The sequence below is a fragment of the Telmatherina bonti genome (assembly GCF_933228915.1).
Source record: "Telmatherina bonti genome assembly, chromosome: 16".
Lineage (NCBI taxonomy): Eukaryota > Metazoa > Chordata > Actinopteri > Atheriniformes > Telmatherinidae > Telmatherina > Telmatherina bonti.
In genome coordinates, this window is record NC_136614.1 from 3,812,017 (window position 1) to 3,830,254 (window position 18,238).

At 45.9% G+C, this 18,238-nt stretch overlaps 1 protein-coding gene across 1 annotated transcript in view; it reads left to right on the forward strand.

The window, feature by feature from the left end:
- LOC306767601 (cilia- and flagella-associated protein 61-like) overlaps positions 1-18,238 on the forward strand; it is a gene marked incomplete at both ends in the record, with an annotated part of 111,903 nt that overhangs the window by 82,600 nt on the left and 11,065 nt on the right. Inside the window, 6 exons of the mRNA XM_079255676.1 lie at positions 5,477-5,569; positions 12,252-12,420; positions 12,872-13,040; positions 13,295-13,587; positions 14,035-14,356; positions 16,729-16,808. Coding sequence (XP_079111802.1) covers positions 5,477-5,569; positions 12,252-12,420; positions 12,872-13,040; positions 13,295-13,587; positions 14,035-14,356; positions 16,729-16,808 — 1,126 coding nt within the window. The remainder of the gene's footprint in view (positions 1-5,476; positions 5,570-12,251; positions 12,421-12,871; positions 13,041-13,294; positions 13,588-14,034; positions 14,357-16,728; positions 16,809-18,238) is intronic.

Below are 18,238 nucleotides of genomic sequence, written 5' to 3' on the forward strand. Positions count from 1 at the left end.
TAGATGGATGATGGGTGGATGAAAAGTGGCTGACAGGTGGATGATAGATGGATGATGGGTGGAGGACGGGTGGCTGACGGGTGGATGATAGATGGATGACGGGTGGATGACGGGTGGATGATTGATGGATGATGGGTGGATGACGGGTGGATGATAGATGGATGATGGGTGGATGACGGGTGGATGATAGATGGATGATGGGTGGCTGACGGGTAGATGATAGATGGATGATGGGTGGATGACGGGTGGATGATAGAAAGATGATGGGTGGATGATAGATGGATGATGGGTGGATGATAGATGGATGATGGATGGATGACGGGTGGCTGATAAATGGATGATGGGTGGATGACGGGTGGATGATAGATGGATGACAGATGGATGATGGGTGGATGACGGGTCGATGATAGATGGATGACGGGTCGATGATAGATGGATGAAAGATGGATGATGGGTGGAGGACGGGTGGATGATAGATGAATGATGGGTGGATGACGGGTGAATGATAGATGGATGACAGATGGATGATGGGTGGAGGACGGGTGGATGAAAGATGAATGATGGGTGGATGACGGGTGGATGATGGGTGGATGACGGGTGGATGACGGGTGGATGATAGATGGATGATGGGTGGATGATAGATGGATGATGGGTGGATGACGGGTGGATGATAGATGGATGATGGGTGGAGTACGGGTGGATGACGGGTGGCTGACGGGTGGATTATAGATGGATGATGTTTGGATGATAGATGGATGACGGGTGGTTGATAGATGAATGATGGGTGGATGATAGATGGATGACAGATGGATGATGGGTGGATGACGGGTGGATGATAGATGGACGATGGGTGGATAACGGGTGGATGATGGGTTGATGATAGGTGGATGATGCGTGGAGGACGGGTGGATGATAGATGGATGACGGGTGGATGATAGATGGATGATGGGTGGAGTACGGGTGGATGACGGGTGGCTGACGGGTGGATGATAGATGGATGATGTTTGGATGATAGATGGATGATGGGTGGTTGATAGATGAATGATGGGTGATGATAGATGGATGACAGATGGATGATGGGTGGATGACGGGTGGATGATAGATGGATGATGGGTGGATAACGGGTGGATGATGGGTTGATGATAGGTGGATGATGCGTGGAGGACGGGTGGATGATAGATGGATGACGGGTGGATGATGGGTTGATGATAGGTGGATGATCCGTGGAGGACGGGTGGATGATAGATGAATGATAGGTGGATGACGGGTGGATGATGGGTTGATGAGAGGTGGATGCTGCGTGGAGGATGGGTGGATGATAGATGGATGATGGGTGAATGACGGGTGGATGATAGATGGATGATGGGTGGATGACAGGTGGATGATAGATGGATGATGGGTGGATGAAAAGTGGCTGACAGGTGGATGATAGATGGATGATGGGTGGAGGACGGGTGGCTGACGGGTGGATGATAGATGGATGACGGGTGGATAATAGATGGATGATGGGTGGATGACGGGTGGATGATAGATGGATGATGGGTGGATGACGGGTGGCTGACGGGTAGATGATAGATGGATGATGGGTGGATGACGGGTGGATGATAGAAAGATGATGGGTGGATGATAGATGGATGATGGGTGGATGATAGATGGATGATGGGTGGATGACGGGTGGCTGATAAATGGATGATGGGTGGATGACGGGTGGATGATAGATGGATGACAGATGAATGATGGGTGGATGACGGGTCGATGATAGATGGATGACGGGTCGATGATAGATGGATGAAAGATGGATGATGGGTGGAGGACGGGTGGATGATAGATGAATGATGGGTGGATGACGGGTGAATGATAGATGGATGACAGATGGATGATGGGTGGAGGACGGGTGGATGAAAGATGAATGATGGGTGGATGACGGGTGGATGATAGATGAATGATGGTTGGATGACGGGTGGATGATAGATGGATGATAGATGGATGATGGGTGGAGGACGGATAGATGATGGGTGGCTGACGGGTGGATGATAGATGAATGATGGGTGGATGACGGGTGGATGATAGATGGATGATAGGTGGAGGACGGGTGGATGACGGGTGGATGATAGATGGATGATGGGTGGATGAAGGGTGGATGATAGATGAATTATGGGTGGATGACAGGTGGATGATGGGTGGATGACGGATGGATGATGGGTGAATGACGGGTGGATGATAGATGGATGATGGGTGGATGACGGGTGGATGATAGATGGATGACAGGTGGATGATAGATGGATGATAGATGGATGATGGGTGGATGACGGGTGGATAATAGATGGATGACGGGTGGTTGATAAATGGATGATGGGTGGATGACGGGTGGATGATAGATGGATGACGGGTGGATGATAGATGGATGATGGGTGGACAACGGGTGGATGATGGGTTGATGATAGGTGGATGATGCGTGGAGGACGGGTGGATGATAGATGGATGACGGGTGGATGATGGGTTGATGATAGGTGGATGATAGATGGATGACGGGTGGATGATAGAAAGATGATGGGTGGATGATAGATGGATGATGGGTGGATGATAGATGGATGATGGGTGGATGACGGGTGGCTGATAAATGGATGATGGGTGGATGACGGGTGGATGATAGATGGATGACAGATGGATGATGGGTGGATGACGGGTCGATGATAGATGGATGACGGGTCGATGATAGATGGATGACAGATGGATGATGGGTGGAGGACGGGTGGATGATGGGTGGATGACGGATGGATGATGGGTGAATGACGGGTGGATGATAGATGGATGATGGGTGGATGACGGGTGGTTGATAGATGAATGATGGGTGGATGACGGGTGGATGATGGGTGGATGACGGGTGGATGATAGATGGATGATGGGTGGATGACGGGTGGATGATGGGTTGATGATAGGTGGATGATGCGTGGAGGACGGGTCGATGATAGATGGATGATAGGTGGATGACGGGTGGATGATAGATGGATGATAGATGGATGATGGGTGGAGGACGGATAGATGATGGGTGGCTGACGGGTGGATGATAGATGAATGATGGGTGGATGACGGGTGGATGATAGATGGATGATAGGTGGAGGACGGGTGGATGATAGGTGGATGAAGGGTGGATGATGGTGAATGACGGGTGGATGATGGATGAATGATGGGTGGATGAAGGGTGGATGATAGATGAATTATGGGTGGATGACAGGTGGATGATGGGTGGATGACGGATGGATGATGGGTGAATGACGGGTGGATGATAGATGGATGATGGGTGGATGACGGGTGGTTGATAGATGAATGATGGGTGGATGACGGGTGGATGATAGATGGATGACAGGTGGATGATAGATGGATGATGGGTGGATGATAGATGGATGATGGGTGGATGACGGGTGGATGATAGATGGATGATGGGTGGATGATAGATGGATGATGGGTGGATGACGGGTGGATGATAGATGGATGATGTTTGGATGACGGGTGGATGATAGATGGATGATGGGTGGTTGATAGATGAATGATGGGTGGATGATAGATGGATGACAGATGGATGATGGGTGGATGACGGGTGGATGATAGATGGATGATGGGTGGATAACGGGTGGATGATAGATGGATGATGCGTGGAGGACGGGTGGATGATAGATGGATGACGGGTGGATGATGGGTTGATGATAGGTGGATGATCCGTGGAGGACGGGTGGATGATAGATGAATGATAGGTGGATGACGGGTGGATGATGGGTTGATGAGAGGTGGATGCTGCGTGGAGGATGGGTGGATGATGGGTGAATGACGGGTGGATGATAGATGGATGATGGGTGGATGACAGGTGGATGATAGATGGATGATGGGTGAATGACGGGTGGATGATAGATGGATGATGGGTGGATGACAGGTGGATGATAGATGGATGATGGGTGGATGACAGGTGGATGACAGGTGGATGATAGATGGATGACGGGTGGATGACGGGTGGATAATAGATGGATGACGGGTGGCTGATAAATGGATGATGGGTGGATGACGGGTGGATGATAGATGGATGACGGGTGGATGATAGAAAGATGATGGGTGGATGATAGATGGATGATGGGTGGATGATAGATGGATGATGGGTGGATGACGGGTGGCTGATAAATGGATGATGGGTGGATGACGGGTGGATGATAGATGGATGACAGATGGATGATGGGTGGATGACGGGTCGATGATAGATGGATGACGGGTCGATGATAGATGGATGACAGATGGATGATGGGTGGAGGACGGGTGGATGATAGATGAATGATGGGTGGATGACGGGTGAATGATAGATGGATGACAGATGGATGATGGGTGGAGGACGGGTGGATGAAAGATGAATGATGGGTGGATGACGGGTGGATGATAGATGAATGATGGGTGGATGACGGGTGGATGATAGATGGATGATAGATGGATGATGGGTGGAGGACGGATAGATGATGGGTGGCTGACGGGTGGATGATAGATGAATGATGGGTGGATGATAGATGGATGATAGGTGGAGGACGGGTGGATGATAGATGGATGATGGGTGGATGAAGAGTGGATGATGGGTGGATGAAGGGTGGATGATGGGTGGATGAAGGGTGGATGATAGATGAATTATGGGTGAATGACAGATGGATGATAGATGAATGATGGTTGGATGACGGGTGGATGACAGATGGATGACGGGTGGATGATAGATGGATGACAGATGGATGATGGGTGGATGACGGGTGGATGATAGATGGATGATGGGTGGATGACGGGTGGATGATAGATGGATGATGGGTGGATGACGGGTGGATGATAGATGAATGATGGGTGGAGGACGGGTGGATGACGGATGGATTATAGATGAATGATGGGTGGATGACGGGTGGATTATAGGTGGATGACGGGTGGATGATAGATGGATGATGGGTGGATGATAGATGGATGATGGGTGGATGATAGATGGATGATGGGTGGATGACAGGTGGATGATAGATGGATGATGGGTGGTTGATAGATGAATGATGGGTGGATGATAGATGGATGATGGGTGGATGATAGATGGATGATGGGTGGATGACAGGTGGTTGATAGATGAATGATGGGTGGATGACGGGTGGATGATAGATGGATGACAGATGGATGATGGGTGGATGACGGGTGGATGATAGATGGATGATGGGTGGATGACGGGTGGATGATAGATGAATGATGGGTGGATGACGGGTGGATTATAGGTGGATGACGGGTGGATGATAGATGGATGATGGGTGGATGACGGGTGGATGCAGACCAGTGATGTTATGATCAGCATATCGTCCTGCCAGACCACCACGGCTGTGAACAGTTCATGTTGAGGAACAAAGCTCTGTACGAGACTCTCCATGTTGCCGAGGCGTTCTCATTCTGTGAAACAGCTCTCCTGTTGTTTGTCTTCTTCCAGCCCTCATCTGTGGTTCAACAACCTGGTCCTCGTTTCAACACATGGTTTCCCTGGCAACCTTCATCATGAGGAGGTCGGCTTTCTGTCCACAAGGTTACTAAACAGAAAACGCTGCATAGAAAATGCCGACACAGCCACACACAGCTCACTGTTACTGGTCGTTACCCAGCTTCCCTCCAGCCAGGTTTCACTTCAGTGTAGCCCTAACCGACCAGTTAGAAGTTTATCCTCATCCACCAGTTAACCCAGTTTATCTGTCCACACACCAGTTAACCCAGTTTATCTGTCTTCACACACCAGTTAACCCAGTTTATCTGTCCACACACCAGTTAACCCAGTTTATCTGTCTTCACACACCAGTTAACCCAGTTTATCTGTCCACACACCAGTTAACCCAGTTTATCTGTCTTCACACACTAGTTAACCCAGTTTATCTGTCCACACACCAGTTAACCCAGTTTATCTGTCCACACACCAGTTAACCCAGTTTATCTGTCCTCACTATCCAGTTAACCCAGTTTATTTGTCCTCACTAACCAGTAAATAACCAGTAAACCCAGTTTATTTGTCCTCACTATCCAGTTAACCCAGTTTATTTCTCCCCACTAACCAGTAAATAACCAGTAAACCCAGTTTACTTGTCTTCACTATCCAGTTAACCCAGTTTATTTGTCCTCACTAACCAGTAAATAACCAGTAAACCCAGTTTATTTGTCCTCACTAACCAGTAAATAACCAGTAAACCCAGTTTATTTGTCCTCACTATCCAGTTAACCCAGTTTATTTGTCCTCACTATCCAGTTAACCCAGTTTATTTGTCCTCACTAACCAGTAAATAACCAGTAAACCCAGTTTATTTGTCCTTACTATCCAGTTAACCCAGTTTATTTGTCCTCACTAACCAGTAAATAACCAGTAAACCCAGTTTATTTGTCCTCACTATCCAGTTAACCCAGTTTATCTGTCCACACACCAGTTAACCCAGTTTATCTGTCCTCACTCTCCAGTTAACCCAGTTTATTTGTCCTCACTAACCCGTAAATAACCAGTAAACCCAGTTTATTTGTCCTCACTATCCAGTAAACCCAGTTTATTTGTCCTCACTAACCAGTAAATAACCAGTAAACCCAGTTTATTTGTCCTCACTATCCAGTTAACCCAGTTTATTTGTCCTCACTAACCAGTAAATAACCAGTAAACCCAGTTTATTTGTCCTTACTATCCAGTTAACCCAGTTTATTTGTCCTCACTAACCAGTAAATAACCAGTAAACCCAGTTTATTTGTCCTCACTATCCAGTTAACCCAGTTTATTTGTCCTCACTAACCCGTAAATAACCAGTAAACCCAGTTTTTTTGTCCTCACTATCCAGTTAACCCAGTTTATTTGTCCTCACTAACCAGTAAATAACCAGTAAACCCAGTTTATTTGTCCTCACTATCCAGTTAACCCAGTTTATTTGTCCTCACTAACCAGTAAATAACCAGTAAACCCAGTTTATTTGTCCTCACTATCCAGTTAACCCAGTCTATCTGTCCACACACCAGTGAACCCAGTTTATCTGTCCTCACTCTCCAGTTAACCCAGTTTATTTGTCCTCACTAACCCGTAAATAACCAGTAAACCCAGTTTTTTTGTCCTCACTATCCAGTTAACCCAGTTTATTTGTCCTCACTAACCAGTAAATAACCAGTAAACCCAGTTTATTTTTCCTCACTATCCAGTTAACCCAGTTTATTTGTCCTCACTAACCAGTAAATAACCAGTAAACCCAGTTTATTTGTCCTCACTATCCAGTTAACCCAGTCTATCTGTCCACACACCAGTGAACCCAGTTTATCTGTCCTCACTCTCCAGTTAACCCAGTTTATTTGTCCTCACTAACCCGTAAATAACCAGTAAACCCAGTTTATTTGTCCTCACTATCCAGTTAACCCAGTTTATTTGTCCTCACTAACCAGTAAATAACCAGTAAACCCAGTTTATTTGTCCTCACTATCCAGTTAACCCAGTTTATTTGTCCTCACTAACCAGTAAATAACCAGTAAACCCAGTTTATTTGTCCGTACTATCCAGTAAACCCAGTTTATTTGTCCTCACTATCCAGTTAACCCAGTTTATTTGTCCTCACTAACCAGTAAATAACCAGTAAACCCAGTTTATTTGTCCTTACTATCCAGTTAACCCAGTTTATCTGTCCACACACCAGTTAACCCAGTTTATCTGTCCTCACTCTCCAGTTAACCCAGTTTATTTGTCCTCACTAACCAGTAAATAACCAGTAAACCCAGTTTATTTGTCCTCACTATCCAGTTAACCCAGTTTATTTGTCCACACTAACCAGTAAATAACCAGTAAACCCAGTTTATTTGTCCTCACTATCCAGTTAACCCAGTTTATTTGTCCTCACTAACCAGTAAATAACCAGTAAACCCAGTTTATCTGTCCTCACTAACCAGTTAACCCAGTTTATCTGTCCTCACTAACCAGTAAACCCAGTTTATTTGTCCTCACTAACCAGTAAACCCAGTTTATCTGTCATCACTAACCAGTAAACCCAGTTTATTTGTCCTCACTAACCAGTAAACCCAGTTTATCTGTCCTCACTAACCAGTTAACCCAGTTTATTTGTCTTCACTAACCAGTTAACCCAGTTTATCTTTCCACACACCAGTTAACCCAGTTTATCTGTCCTCACACCAGTTAACCCGGTTTATTTGTCCTCACTATCCAGTTAACCCAGTTTATTTGTCCTCACTAACCAGTAAATAACCAGTAAACCCAGTTTATTTGTCCTTACTATCCAGTTAACCCAGTTTATTTGTCCTCACTAACCAGTAAATAACCAGTAAACCCAGTTTATTTGTCCTCACTATCCAGTTAACCCAGTTTATTTGTCCTCACTAACCAGTAAATAACCAGTAAACCCAGTTTATTTGTCCTCACTATCCAGTTAACCCAGTTTATTTGTCCTCACTAACCCGTAAATAACCAGTAAACCCAGTTTTTTTGTCCTCACTATCCAGTTAACCCAGTTTATTTGTCCTCACTAACCAGTAAATAACCAGTAAACCCAGTTTATTTGTCCTCACTATCCAGTTAACCCAGTTTATTTGTCCTCACTAACCAGTAAATAACCAGTAAACCCAGTTTATTTGTCCTCACTATCCAGTTAACCCAGTCTATCTGTCCACACACCAGTGAACCCAGTTTATCTGTCCTCACTCTCCAGTTAACCCAGTTTATTTGTCCTCACTAACCCGTAAATAACCAGTAAACCCAGTTTATTTGTCCTCACTATCCAGTTAACCCAGTTTATTTGTCCTCACTAACCAGTAAATAACCAGTAAACCCAGTTTATTTGTCCTCACTATCCAGTTAACCCAGTTTATTTGTCCTCACTAACCAGTAAATAACCAGTAAACCCAGTTTATTTGTCCTTACTATCCAGTTAACCCAGTTTATTTGTCCTCACTAACCAGTAAATAACCAGTAAACCCAGTTTATTTGTCCTCACTATCCAGTTAACCCAGTTTATTTGTCCTCACTAACCAGTAAATAACCAGTAAATCCAGTTCATTTGTCCTCACTATCCAGTTAACCCAGTTTATCTGTCCACACACCAGTTAACTCAGTTTATCTGTCCTCACTCTCCAGTTAACCCAGTTTATTTGTCCACACTAACCAGTAAATAACCAGTAAACCCAGTTTATTTGTCCTCACTATCCAGTTAACCCAGTTTATTTGTCCACACTAACCAGTAAATAACCAGTAAACCCAGTTTATTTGTCCTCACTATCCAGTTAACCCAGTTTATTTGTCCTCACTAACCAGTAAATAACCAGTAAACCCAGTTTATCTGTCCTCACTAACCAGTTAACCCAGTTTATCTGTCCTCACTAACCAGTAAACCCAGTTTATTTGTCCTCACTAACCAGTAAACCCAGTTTATCTGTCCTCACTAACCAGTTAACCCAGTTTATTTGTCCTCACTAACCAGTAAACCCAGTTTATCTGTCCTCACTAACCAGTTAACCCAGTTTATTTGTCTTCACTAACCAGTTAACCCAGTTTATCTTTCCACACACCAGTTAACCCAGTTTATCTATCCTCACACCAGTTAACCCAGTTTATTTGTCCTCACTATCCAGTTAACCCAGTTTATTTGTCCTCACTAACCAGTAAATAACCAGTAAACCCAGTTTATTTGTCCTTACTATCCAGTTAACCCAGTTTATTTGTCCTCACTAACCAGTAAATAACCAGTAAACCCAGTTTATTTGTCCTCACTATCCAGTTAACCCAGTTTATCTGTCCACACACCAGTTAACCCAGTTTATCTGTCCTCACTCTCCAGTTAACCCAGTTTATTTGTCCTCACTAACCCGTAAATAACCAGTAAACCCAGTTTATTTGTCCTCACTATCCAGTTAACCCAGTTTATTTGTCCTCACTAACCAGTAAATAACCAGTAAACCCAGTTTATTTGTCCTCACTATCCAGTTAACCCAGTTTATTTGTCCTCACTAACCAGTAAATAACCAGTAAACCCAGTTTATTTGTCCTTACTATCCAGTTAACCCAGTTTATTTGTCCTCACTAACCAGTAAATAACCAGTAAACCCAGTTTATTTGTCCTCACTATCCAGTTAACCCAGTTTATTTGTCCTCACTAACCCGTAAATAACCAGTAAACCCAGTTTTTTTGTCCTCACTATCCAGTTAACCCAGTTTATTTGTCCTCACTAACCAGTAAATAACCAGTAAACCCAGTTTATTTGTCCTCACTATCCAGTTAACCCAGTTTATTTGTCCTCACTAACCCGTAAATAACCAGTAAACCCAGTTTATTTGTCCTCACTATCCAGTTAACCCAGTTTATTTGTCCTCACTAACCAGTAAATAACCAGTAAACCCAGTTTATTTGTGCTCACTATCCAGTTAACCCAGTTTATTTGTCCTCACTAACCAGTAAATAACCAGTAAACCCAGTTTATTTGTCCTTACTATCCAGTTAACCCAGTTTATTTGTCCTCACTAACCAGTAAATAACCAGTAAACCCAGTTTATTTGTCCTCACTATCCAGTTAACCCAGTTTATTTGTCCTCACTAACCAGTAAATAACCAGTAAATCCAGTTTATTTGTCCTCACTATCCAGTTAACCCAGTTTATCTGTCCACACACCAGTTAACCCAGTTTATCTGTCCTCACTCTCCAGTTAACCCAGTTTATTTTTCCTCACTAACCAGTAAATAACCAGTAAACCCAGTTTATTTGTCCTCACTATCCAGTTAACCCAGTTTATTTGTCCACACTAACCAGTAAATAACCAGTAAACCCAGTTTATTTGTCCTCACTATCCAGTTAACCCAGTTTATTTGTCCTCACTAACCAGTAAATAACCAGTAAACCCAGTTTATCTGTCCTCACTAACCAGTTAACCCAGTTTATCTGTCCTCACTAACCAGTAAACCCAGTTTATTTGTCCTCACTAACCAGTAAACCCAGTTTATCTGTCATCACTAACCAGTAAACCCAGTTTATTTTTCCTCACTAACCAGTAAACCCAGTTTATCTGTCCTCACTAACCAGTTAACCCAGTTTATTTGTCTTCACTAACCAGTTAACCCAGTTTATCTTTCCACACACCAGTTAACCCAGTTTATCTGTCCTCACACCAGTTAACCCAGTTTATCTGTCCTCACTATCCAGTTAACCCAGTTTATTTGTCCTCACTAACCAGTTAACCCAGTTTATTTGTCCACACTAACCAGTAAATAACCAGTAAACCCAGTTTATTTGTCCTCACTATCCAGTTAACCCAGTTTATTTGTCCTCACTAACCAGTAAATAACCAGTAAACCCAGTTTATCTGTCCTCACTAACCAGTTAACCCAGTTTATCTGTCCTCACTAACCAGTAAACCCAGTTTATTTGTCCTCACTAACCAGTAAACCCAGTTTATCTGTCCTCACTAACCAGTTAACCCAGTTTATTTGTCTTCACTAACCAGTTAACCCAGTTTATCTTTCCACACACCAGTTAATCCAGTTTATCTGTCCTCACACCAGTTAACCCAGTTTATTTGTCCTCACTATCCAGTTAACCCAGTTTATTTGTCCTCACTAACCAGTAAATAACCAGTAAACCCAGTTTATTTGTCCTCACTATCGAGTTAACCCGGTTTATTTCTCCTCACTAACCAGTAAATAACCAGTAAACCCAGTTTATCTGTCCTCACTATCCAGTTAACCCAGTTTATTTTTCCTCACTAACCAGTAAATAACCAGTAAACCCAGTTTATTTGTCCTCACTATCCAATTAACCCAGTTTATTTGTCCTCACTAACCAGTAAATAACCAGTAAACCCAGTTTATTTGTCCTCACTATCCAGTTAACCCAGTTTATTTTTCCTCACTAACCAGTAAATAACCAGTAAACCCAGTTTATTTGTCCTCACTATCCAATTAACCCAGTTTATTTGTCCTCACTAACCAGTAAATAACCAGTAAACCCAGTTTATTTGTCCTCACTATCCAGTTAACCCAGTTTATTTGTCCTCACTAACCAGTAAATAACCAGTTCACCCAGTTTATTTGTCCTCACTCTCCAGTTAACCCAGTTTATTTGTCCTCACTAACCAGTAAATAACTAGTAAACCCAGATACACTGGGTTATCCAGTTAACCCAGTTTATCTGTCTTCACTAACCAGTAAACCCAATTTATCTGTCTTCACTAACCAGTAAACCCAGTGTGTGTGTCCTGCCTGCAGCCATGCATACAGCAGCAGAGACCTGGCCCGGGTCCCTCTGCTGCCCTCCACCAGCGTGGTGACGGGGAAGATGGTGAGCATCAACAGGGAGTCCAGGTCCATCCTGGTGTCTGGTGGTCAGAAGGTTCCCTACGACCACCTGTTCCTGTGCACTGGTCTGCAGTACCAGGTGAGTTAGCCGCCAGTAACAGCCTGATGGCGTCATGTACACAGATGCTTCCGGTTCTCCTCTTCCATGTCGTAACGACGGCTTTTTGTGGCTCACATGGAGACAAGCCCAATATTTGCTCTTCATCATGATGATGACTCTCTGCTCTATATTAGCGTGGCGCCAGTCGCCTTGTGAGGCGGTAATATTTAACTTTCCAGATGTTTCTGTAGCTTTACGTTGATGAACCTGAATTCATGGGGTCAGGATGTTAGAAGCAACCAATCAGAGCTAAATGTTCAGATCAGGACCCAGATCAGGTTTTTCCAGCTGGAGCCATCTGGGTTGAGAAGACTGTTGACTCAGCATCTTCCTCACACATCCTCGTCTTCATCAGACAGTGAAGGTGATTGTTCAATATGTCGGTAAAACTATTAGATCTGATGTTATTGATTATTGTCTTGTGCTGTAGGCGCCCTTTTCCGTCACCAGTCAGCCGGTCAGAAACAGCCCGTTACCGGCTCCGTCAGCTGACCTCAGATCCAGCAGCTCCGTCCCTTCCAACCTCTTCACCATCAACGACCTCCACGATGGCGAGGCTGCTCGCCGCTGGCTGTGTGGCGGCTTCGTGGAGGTGGAGGGTGAGAGAATGTTTGCATCCATTTTCCATCATCATTTGACCGATGAAGAAAGCGTCCATCGGTCTGGATGGTTTACTGATCAGCTGATCTCTGCCAGAAACCACTGATCAACACAAATGGAACATTTAGCAACTTTATTTTCACATCAACAACCAACAGCAGGGTAACTCGTGACCAGCGTTGGGCAGAGATCCCTCTGAGCTGGTCCCTCAGCGCCACACCAGAGCTGATGGAGTCTTCTTCCATCTCCACAGATCCTGCCATCGTCTATGGAAACAGCCTGGATGTCTACACCAGTGTAGAGACCCTGCTCCATCTCGGTATCCAGGGTTCTCGCATCCATCTGGTCCTCCCTCCTCCGGAGCCCGGGGTCTCCTGCTTTTCTGACTCGGCTGTAGACAAAGCTGTGACCACCGCCATGAAGACCTCCGGGGTCCACGTCCACAGCAACGCCGTCCTGATCCAGATGAAGAAGGATGAAGAAAGCGGCCGCCTGACGGCAGCAATGTTCTCCTCTGACACACAACCCTTCCATCTTCAGTGTGGAGTAAGTCAGACCTCCAGCCGCTTACTGGAGACAGTCATGTTGAAGCGATGGTGTCCAACTGGGCAAACTGGTCCCACGGTGCCAGACTCATTCCTGCTGCTGACAGATTACTGCTGCGTTCGCTGTCATTCATCCTCCCCATGTTAAGGGAAATATTCTGGAGATGTTTAGGGACCTGTAAACATTAAACACGTCAGATGTTCAGTCTTCATGACGTAACTGGATCTAAAAGTGAGTAAAAGGTTCCAGTGTTATCTTGACCTGCAGGTTCATCTCTGATGATGTCCAGCCTGTTCCTTGCTGATGACTCTGGTATCTATCCGTGTTTACGTGTTGTTGTTGTTAGGAGTGCCACCCGAGCAAATTTAAAGCTGCGGCTGCTTTAATTAGTTTTCACGTGGACCAACCACCTCTCTGTTTTCATGCTAAACAGATTTCTCCTTTCAGGTTTTCATCTACCTTTCCAGTAAAGGAGTTGACAATGATGCCTTCAGGAGCATCAGTAAATCTGCACTCGCCTTTGATGGCAGACTGATAATAAGCTCATCCTTCAGGACCAGGGATCCGGCTGTCTTTGCTGCCGGGCCTCTGACCAGGTACTCCTACCACTACTACACCAACAAGTCCCACCAACACTTCAGCTCCAAGGAGGTGGGCCAGGAGATGGCAGCCACGTTCCTGTCACTGTTAGATCCCACCAAGGCGCCGGAGGAGTCCCCGTCCGCTTTGGATTGTCCCGTACCGCAGTACAAGCAGCCCAGGATCCAAGGTGAGATCTGAGGCTGGTGTCCGGTGTGAGATCTAGGAAACTGCTGATGTAACCGGATTCATCCGCAGGATGTGGGGCGGCGTTTCCCATCTGTCGACCACGCCGAGGTGCTGCAGAGTCACCACGTCCCTTTCAGGGACACTCCAGGGGTTCCACAGGTTCTACGTGTTCCACAGATTCTACATGTTCCACAGGATCCACGTGTTCCACAGATTCTACATGTTCCACAGGTTCCACGTGTTCCACAGGTTCTACGTGTCCCACAGGTTCCACGTGTTCCACAGGTTCTACGTGTTCCACAGATTCTACATGTTCCACAGGATCCACGTGTTCCACAGATTCTACATGTTCCACAGGTTCCACGTGTTCCACAGGTTCTACGTGTTCCACAGATTCTACATGTTCCACAGGTTCCACGTGTTCCACAGGTTCTACGTGTTCCACAGATTCTACATGTTCCACAGGATCCACGTGTTCCACAGATTCTACATGTTCCACAGGTTCCACGTGTTCCACAGGTTCTACGTGTCCCACAGGTTCCACGTGTTCCACAGGTTCTACGTGTTCCACAGATTCTACATGTTCCACAGGTTCCACGTGTTCCACAGGTTCTACGTGTTCCACAGGTACCATGTGTTCCACAGGTTCTACGTGTTCCACAGGATCCACGTGTTCCACAGATTCTACATGTTCCACAGGTTCCATGTGTTCCACAGGTTCTACGTGTCCCACAGGTTCCACGTGTTCCACAGGTTCTACGTGTTCCACAGATTCTACATGTTCCACAGGTTCCACGTGTTCCACAGATTCTACATGTTCCACAGGTACCATGTGTTCCACAGGATCCACGTGTTCCACAGGTTCTACGTGTTCCACAGGTACCATGTGTTCCACAGGTTCTACGTGTTCCACAGGTACCATGTGTTCCACAGGTTCTACGTGTTCTACAGGATCCACGTGTTCCACAGGTTCTACATGTTCCACAGGTACCATGTGTTCCATAGGTTCCACGTGTTCCACAGGTACCATGTGTTCCACAGGTTCCACGTGTTCCACAGGTACCATGTGTTCCACAGGTACCATGTGTTCCACAGGTTCCACGTGTTCCACAGGTACCATGTGTTCCACAGGTTCCACGTGTTCCACAGGTACCATGTGTTCCACAGGTACCATGTGTTCCACAGGTACCATGTGTTCCACGTGTTCCACAGGTACCATGTGTTCCACAGGTTCCACGTGTTCCACAGGTACCATGTGTTCCACAGGTACCATGTGTTCCACAGGTTCTACGTGTTCCACAGGTACCATGTGTTCCACAGGTTCTACGTGTTCTACAGGATCCACGTGTTCCACAGGTTCCATGTGTTCCACAGGTTCTACGTGTTCCACAGGTACCATGTGTTCCACAGGTACCATGTGTTCCACAGGTTCCACGTGTTCCACAGGTACCATGTGTTCCACAGGTTCTACGTGTTCTACAGGATCCACGTGTTCCACAGGTTCCATGTGTTCCACAGGTTCCACGTGTTCCACAGGTACCATGTGTTCCACAGGTACCATGTGTTCCACAGGTACCATGTGTTCCACAGGTTCTACGTGTTCCACAGGTACCATGTGTTCCACAGGTTCTACGTGTTCTACAGGATCCACGTGTTCCACAGGTTCTACGTGTTCCACAGGTTCTACGTGTTCCACAGGTTCCACGTGTTCCACAGGTTCTACGTGTTCCACAGGTTCCACGTGTTCCACAGGTTCTACGTGTTCCACAGGTACCATGTGTTCCACAGGTTCTACGTGTTCCACAGGTTCTACGTGTTCTACAGGATCCACGTGTTCCACAGGTTCTACATGTTCCACAGGTTCCATGTGTTCCACAGGTTCTACGTGTTCCACAGGTACCATGTGTTCCACAGGTTCTACGTGTTCTACAGGATCCACGTGTTCCACAGGTTCTACATGTTCCACAGGTTCCATGTGTTCCACAGGTTCTACGTGTTCCACAGGTACCATGTGTTCCACAGGTTCTACGTGTTCTACAGGATCCACGTGTTCCACAGGTTCTATGTGTTCCACAGGTACCATGTGTTCCACAGGTTCTACGTGTTCCACAGGTTCCATGTGTTCCACAGGTTCTACGTGTTCCACAGGTTCCATGTGTTCCACAGGTTGGAGCTCTGTAAACGGGAGGTGGGGGGCAGGTCTGTAAGCCGGGGGTTAATATCCTTTGTAGATGTTTGCATTTAAGAGACACTTTGAAGTAGATAAGAACTGCTCTACAACATTATTCTGACCTTCTGACCTCTAAGAGGCTCACAATATCCTTGTTTTTAATACCGTTGCATTAACAAAAGTGATGTTTTGTTTTTCTTCAGGCGGGAAACTTCCTGGACGATACAACTACCTACATGTAACTAAACCACTTGACCCCGACAAGGAGGTTCCTCCTAAACCTGTAAGTCCCCCCAACTTTTCATTAAAAGTCCCATATTAAACAAAATTCTACAGTCAAAAGGATTCCATCTTCACTGCACACCAGGTTTATTGGGAAAATGTACTAACTAGCAGCTGTTTGCAATAAACAAATCAAACAAGAAGCATTTAAAAAGCTCGACACAACTAATATAAGTGGTTTCTCCCAATTCAACAGAAAATTGCACTTTAAATGATCCTTGCAGTCCCCGAATGATTCAATACCCGATTAAAAGTCCCTATCAGGAGATCAGGTGTGACTGAGATGGAATACCTCAGAAAACCCGGACTGTTGGCTGTGACGTTGGATTGCATGTTAGAGGCTAAGTCAAGAGAGTGTCCGAAAACTCTGAGGAGAGATCATTACTTTGCATAAAGAAGGCAAAGGATGCAAAAAGAGAGCCGACATTTTAAATGTTCCTGGGTCGAGCCAGCAGCAAAGTTCACAAGTTTTCAGCTGAGGGTACAGTGACTACAGTGGACATGGCAGAAAGAGGAAGCTATCAATGGCTGCTACCAGATTTCTAGGTAGGCAGGTGGTCAAAAACCCTCGACAGACTGCAAAAGACCTGCAGCATGTCTTGGTAGCAGCAGGCGCTGAGGTTTCAGTTTCCACAGTAAAGTGCCCACTACGACGTGCACCACTACTGACTCAACAGCACAAGGGACTTCCTCTCCAATCTGCTCAACACTGGAGAAAAAAGGTTTGGGATGCTTCTCTATCGAGAGATGAAACAAAACAAGAACTTTTCAGGCCTTTGGAACAGCAGTTCAATATGTCTCGAGGAAGGAATTTGGGAGGGGTGGGGCCTCAAAGTTTGATGCCTCGCTTTGAAAACTATTCAAAATCAGCAGGTTGTACATGTTTTTACCAGTTCTGTCTTTCAAGCCTTTTTTTTTTTTTAACTCTGAACATTTATTGTTGTATGTTAAATACTATGCTGGACCTCGCCCACCATAAGTCTATGCCTATCGCATCATTGAAGGCGGCTCTTCAGGATACAGTGCCCTGGAAGTTTGAAACCTTGGCCCTCTTTAAGTTCAACGCCGAAACGCCCCCCTTTGGTCTAAAGTGATCTGCCACAGGAAGATGGCCGTGGACTTGTGATAGTGACTAACTGCGACCCAGTGGCTGACTGCGACTCAGTGGCTGACTGCGACCCGGTGGCTGACTGCGACCCGGTGGCTGACTGCGACCCGGTGGCTGACTGCGACCCAGTGGCTGACTGCGACCCGGTGGCTGACTGCGACTCAGTGGCTGACTGCGACCCAGTGGCTGACTGCGACCCAGTGGCTGACTGCGACTCAGTGGCTGACTGCCACCCAGTGGCTGACTGCGACTCAGTGGCTGACTGCCACCCAGTGGCTGACTGCGACTCAGTGGCTGACTGCGACCCAGTGGCTGACTGCGAC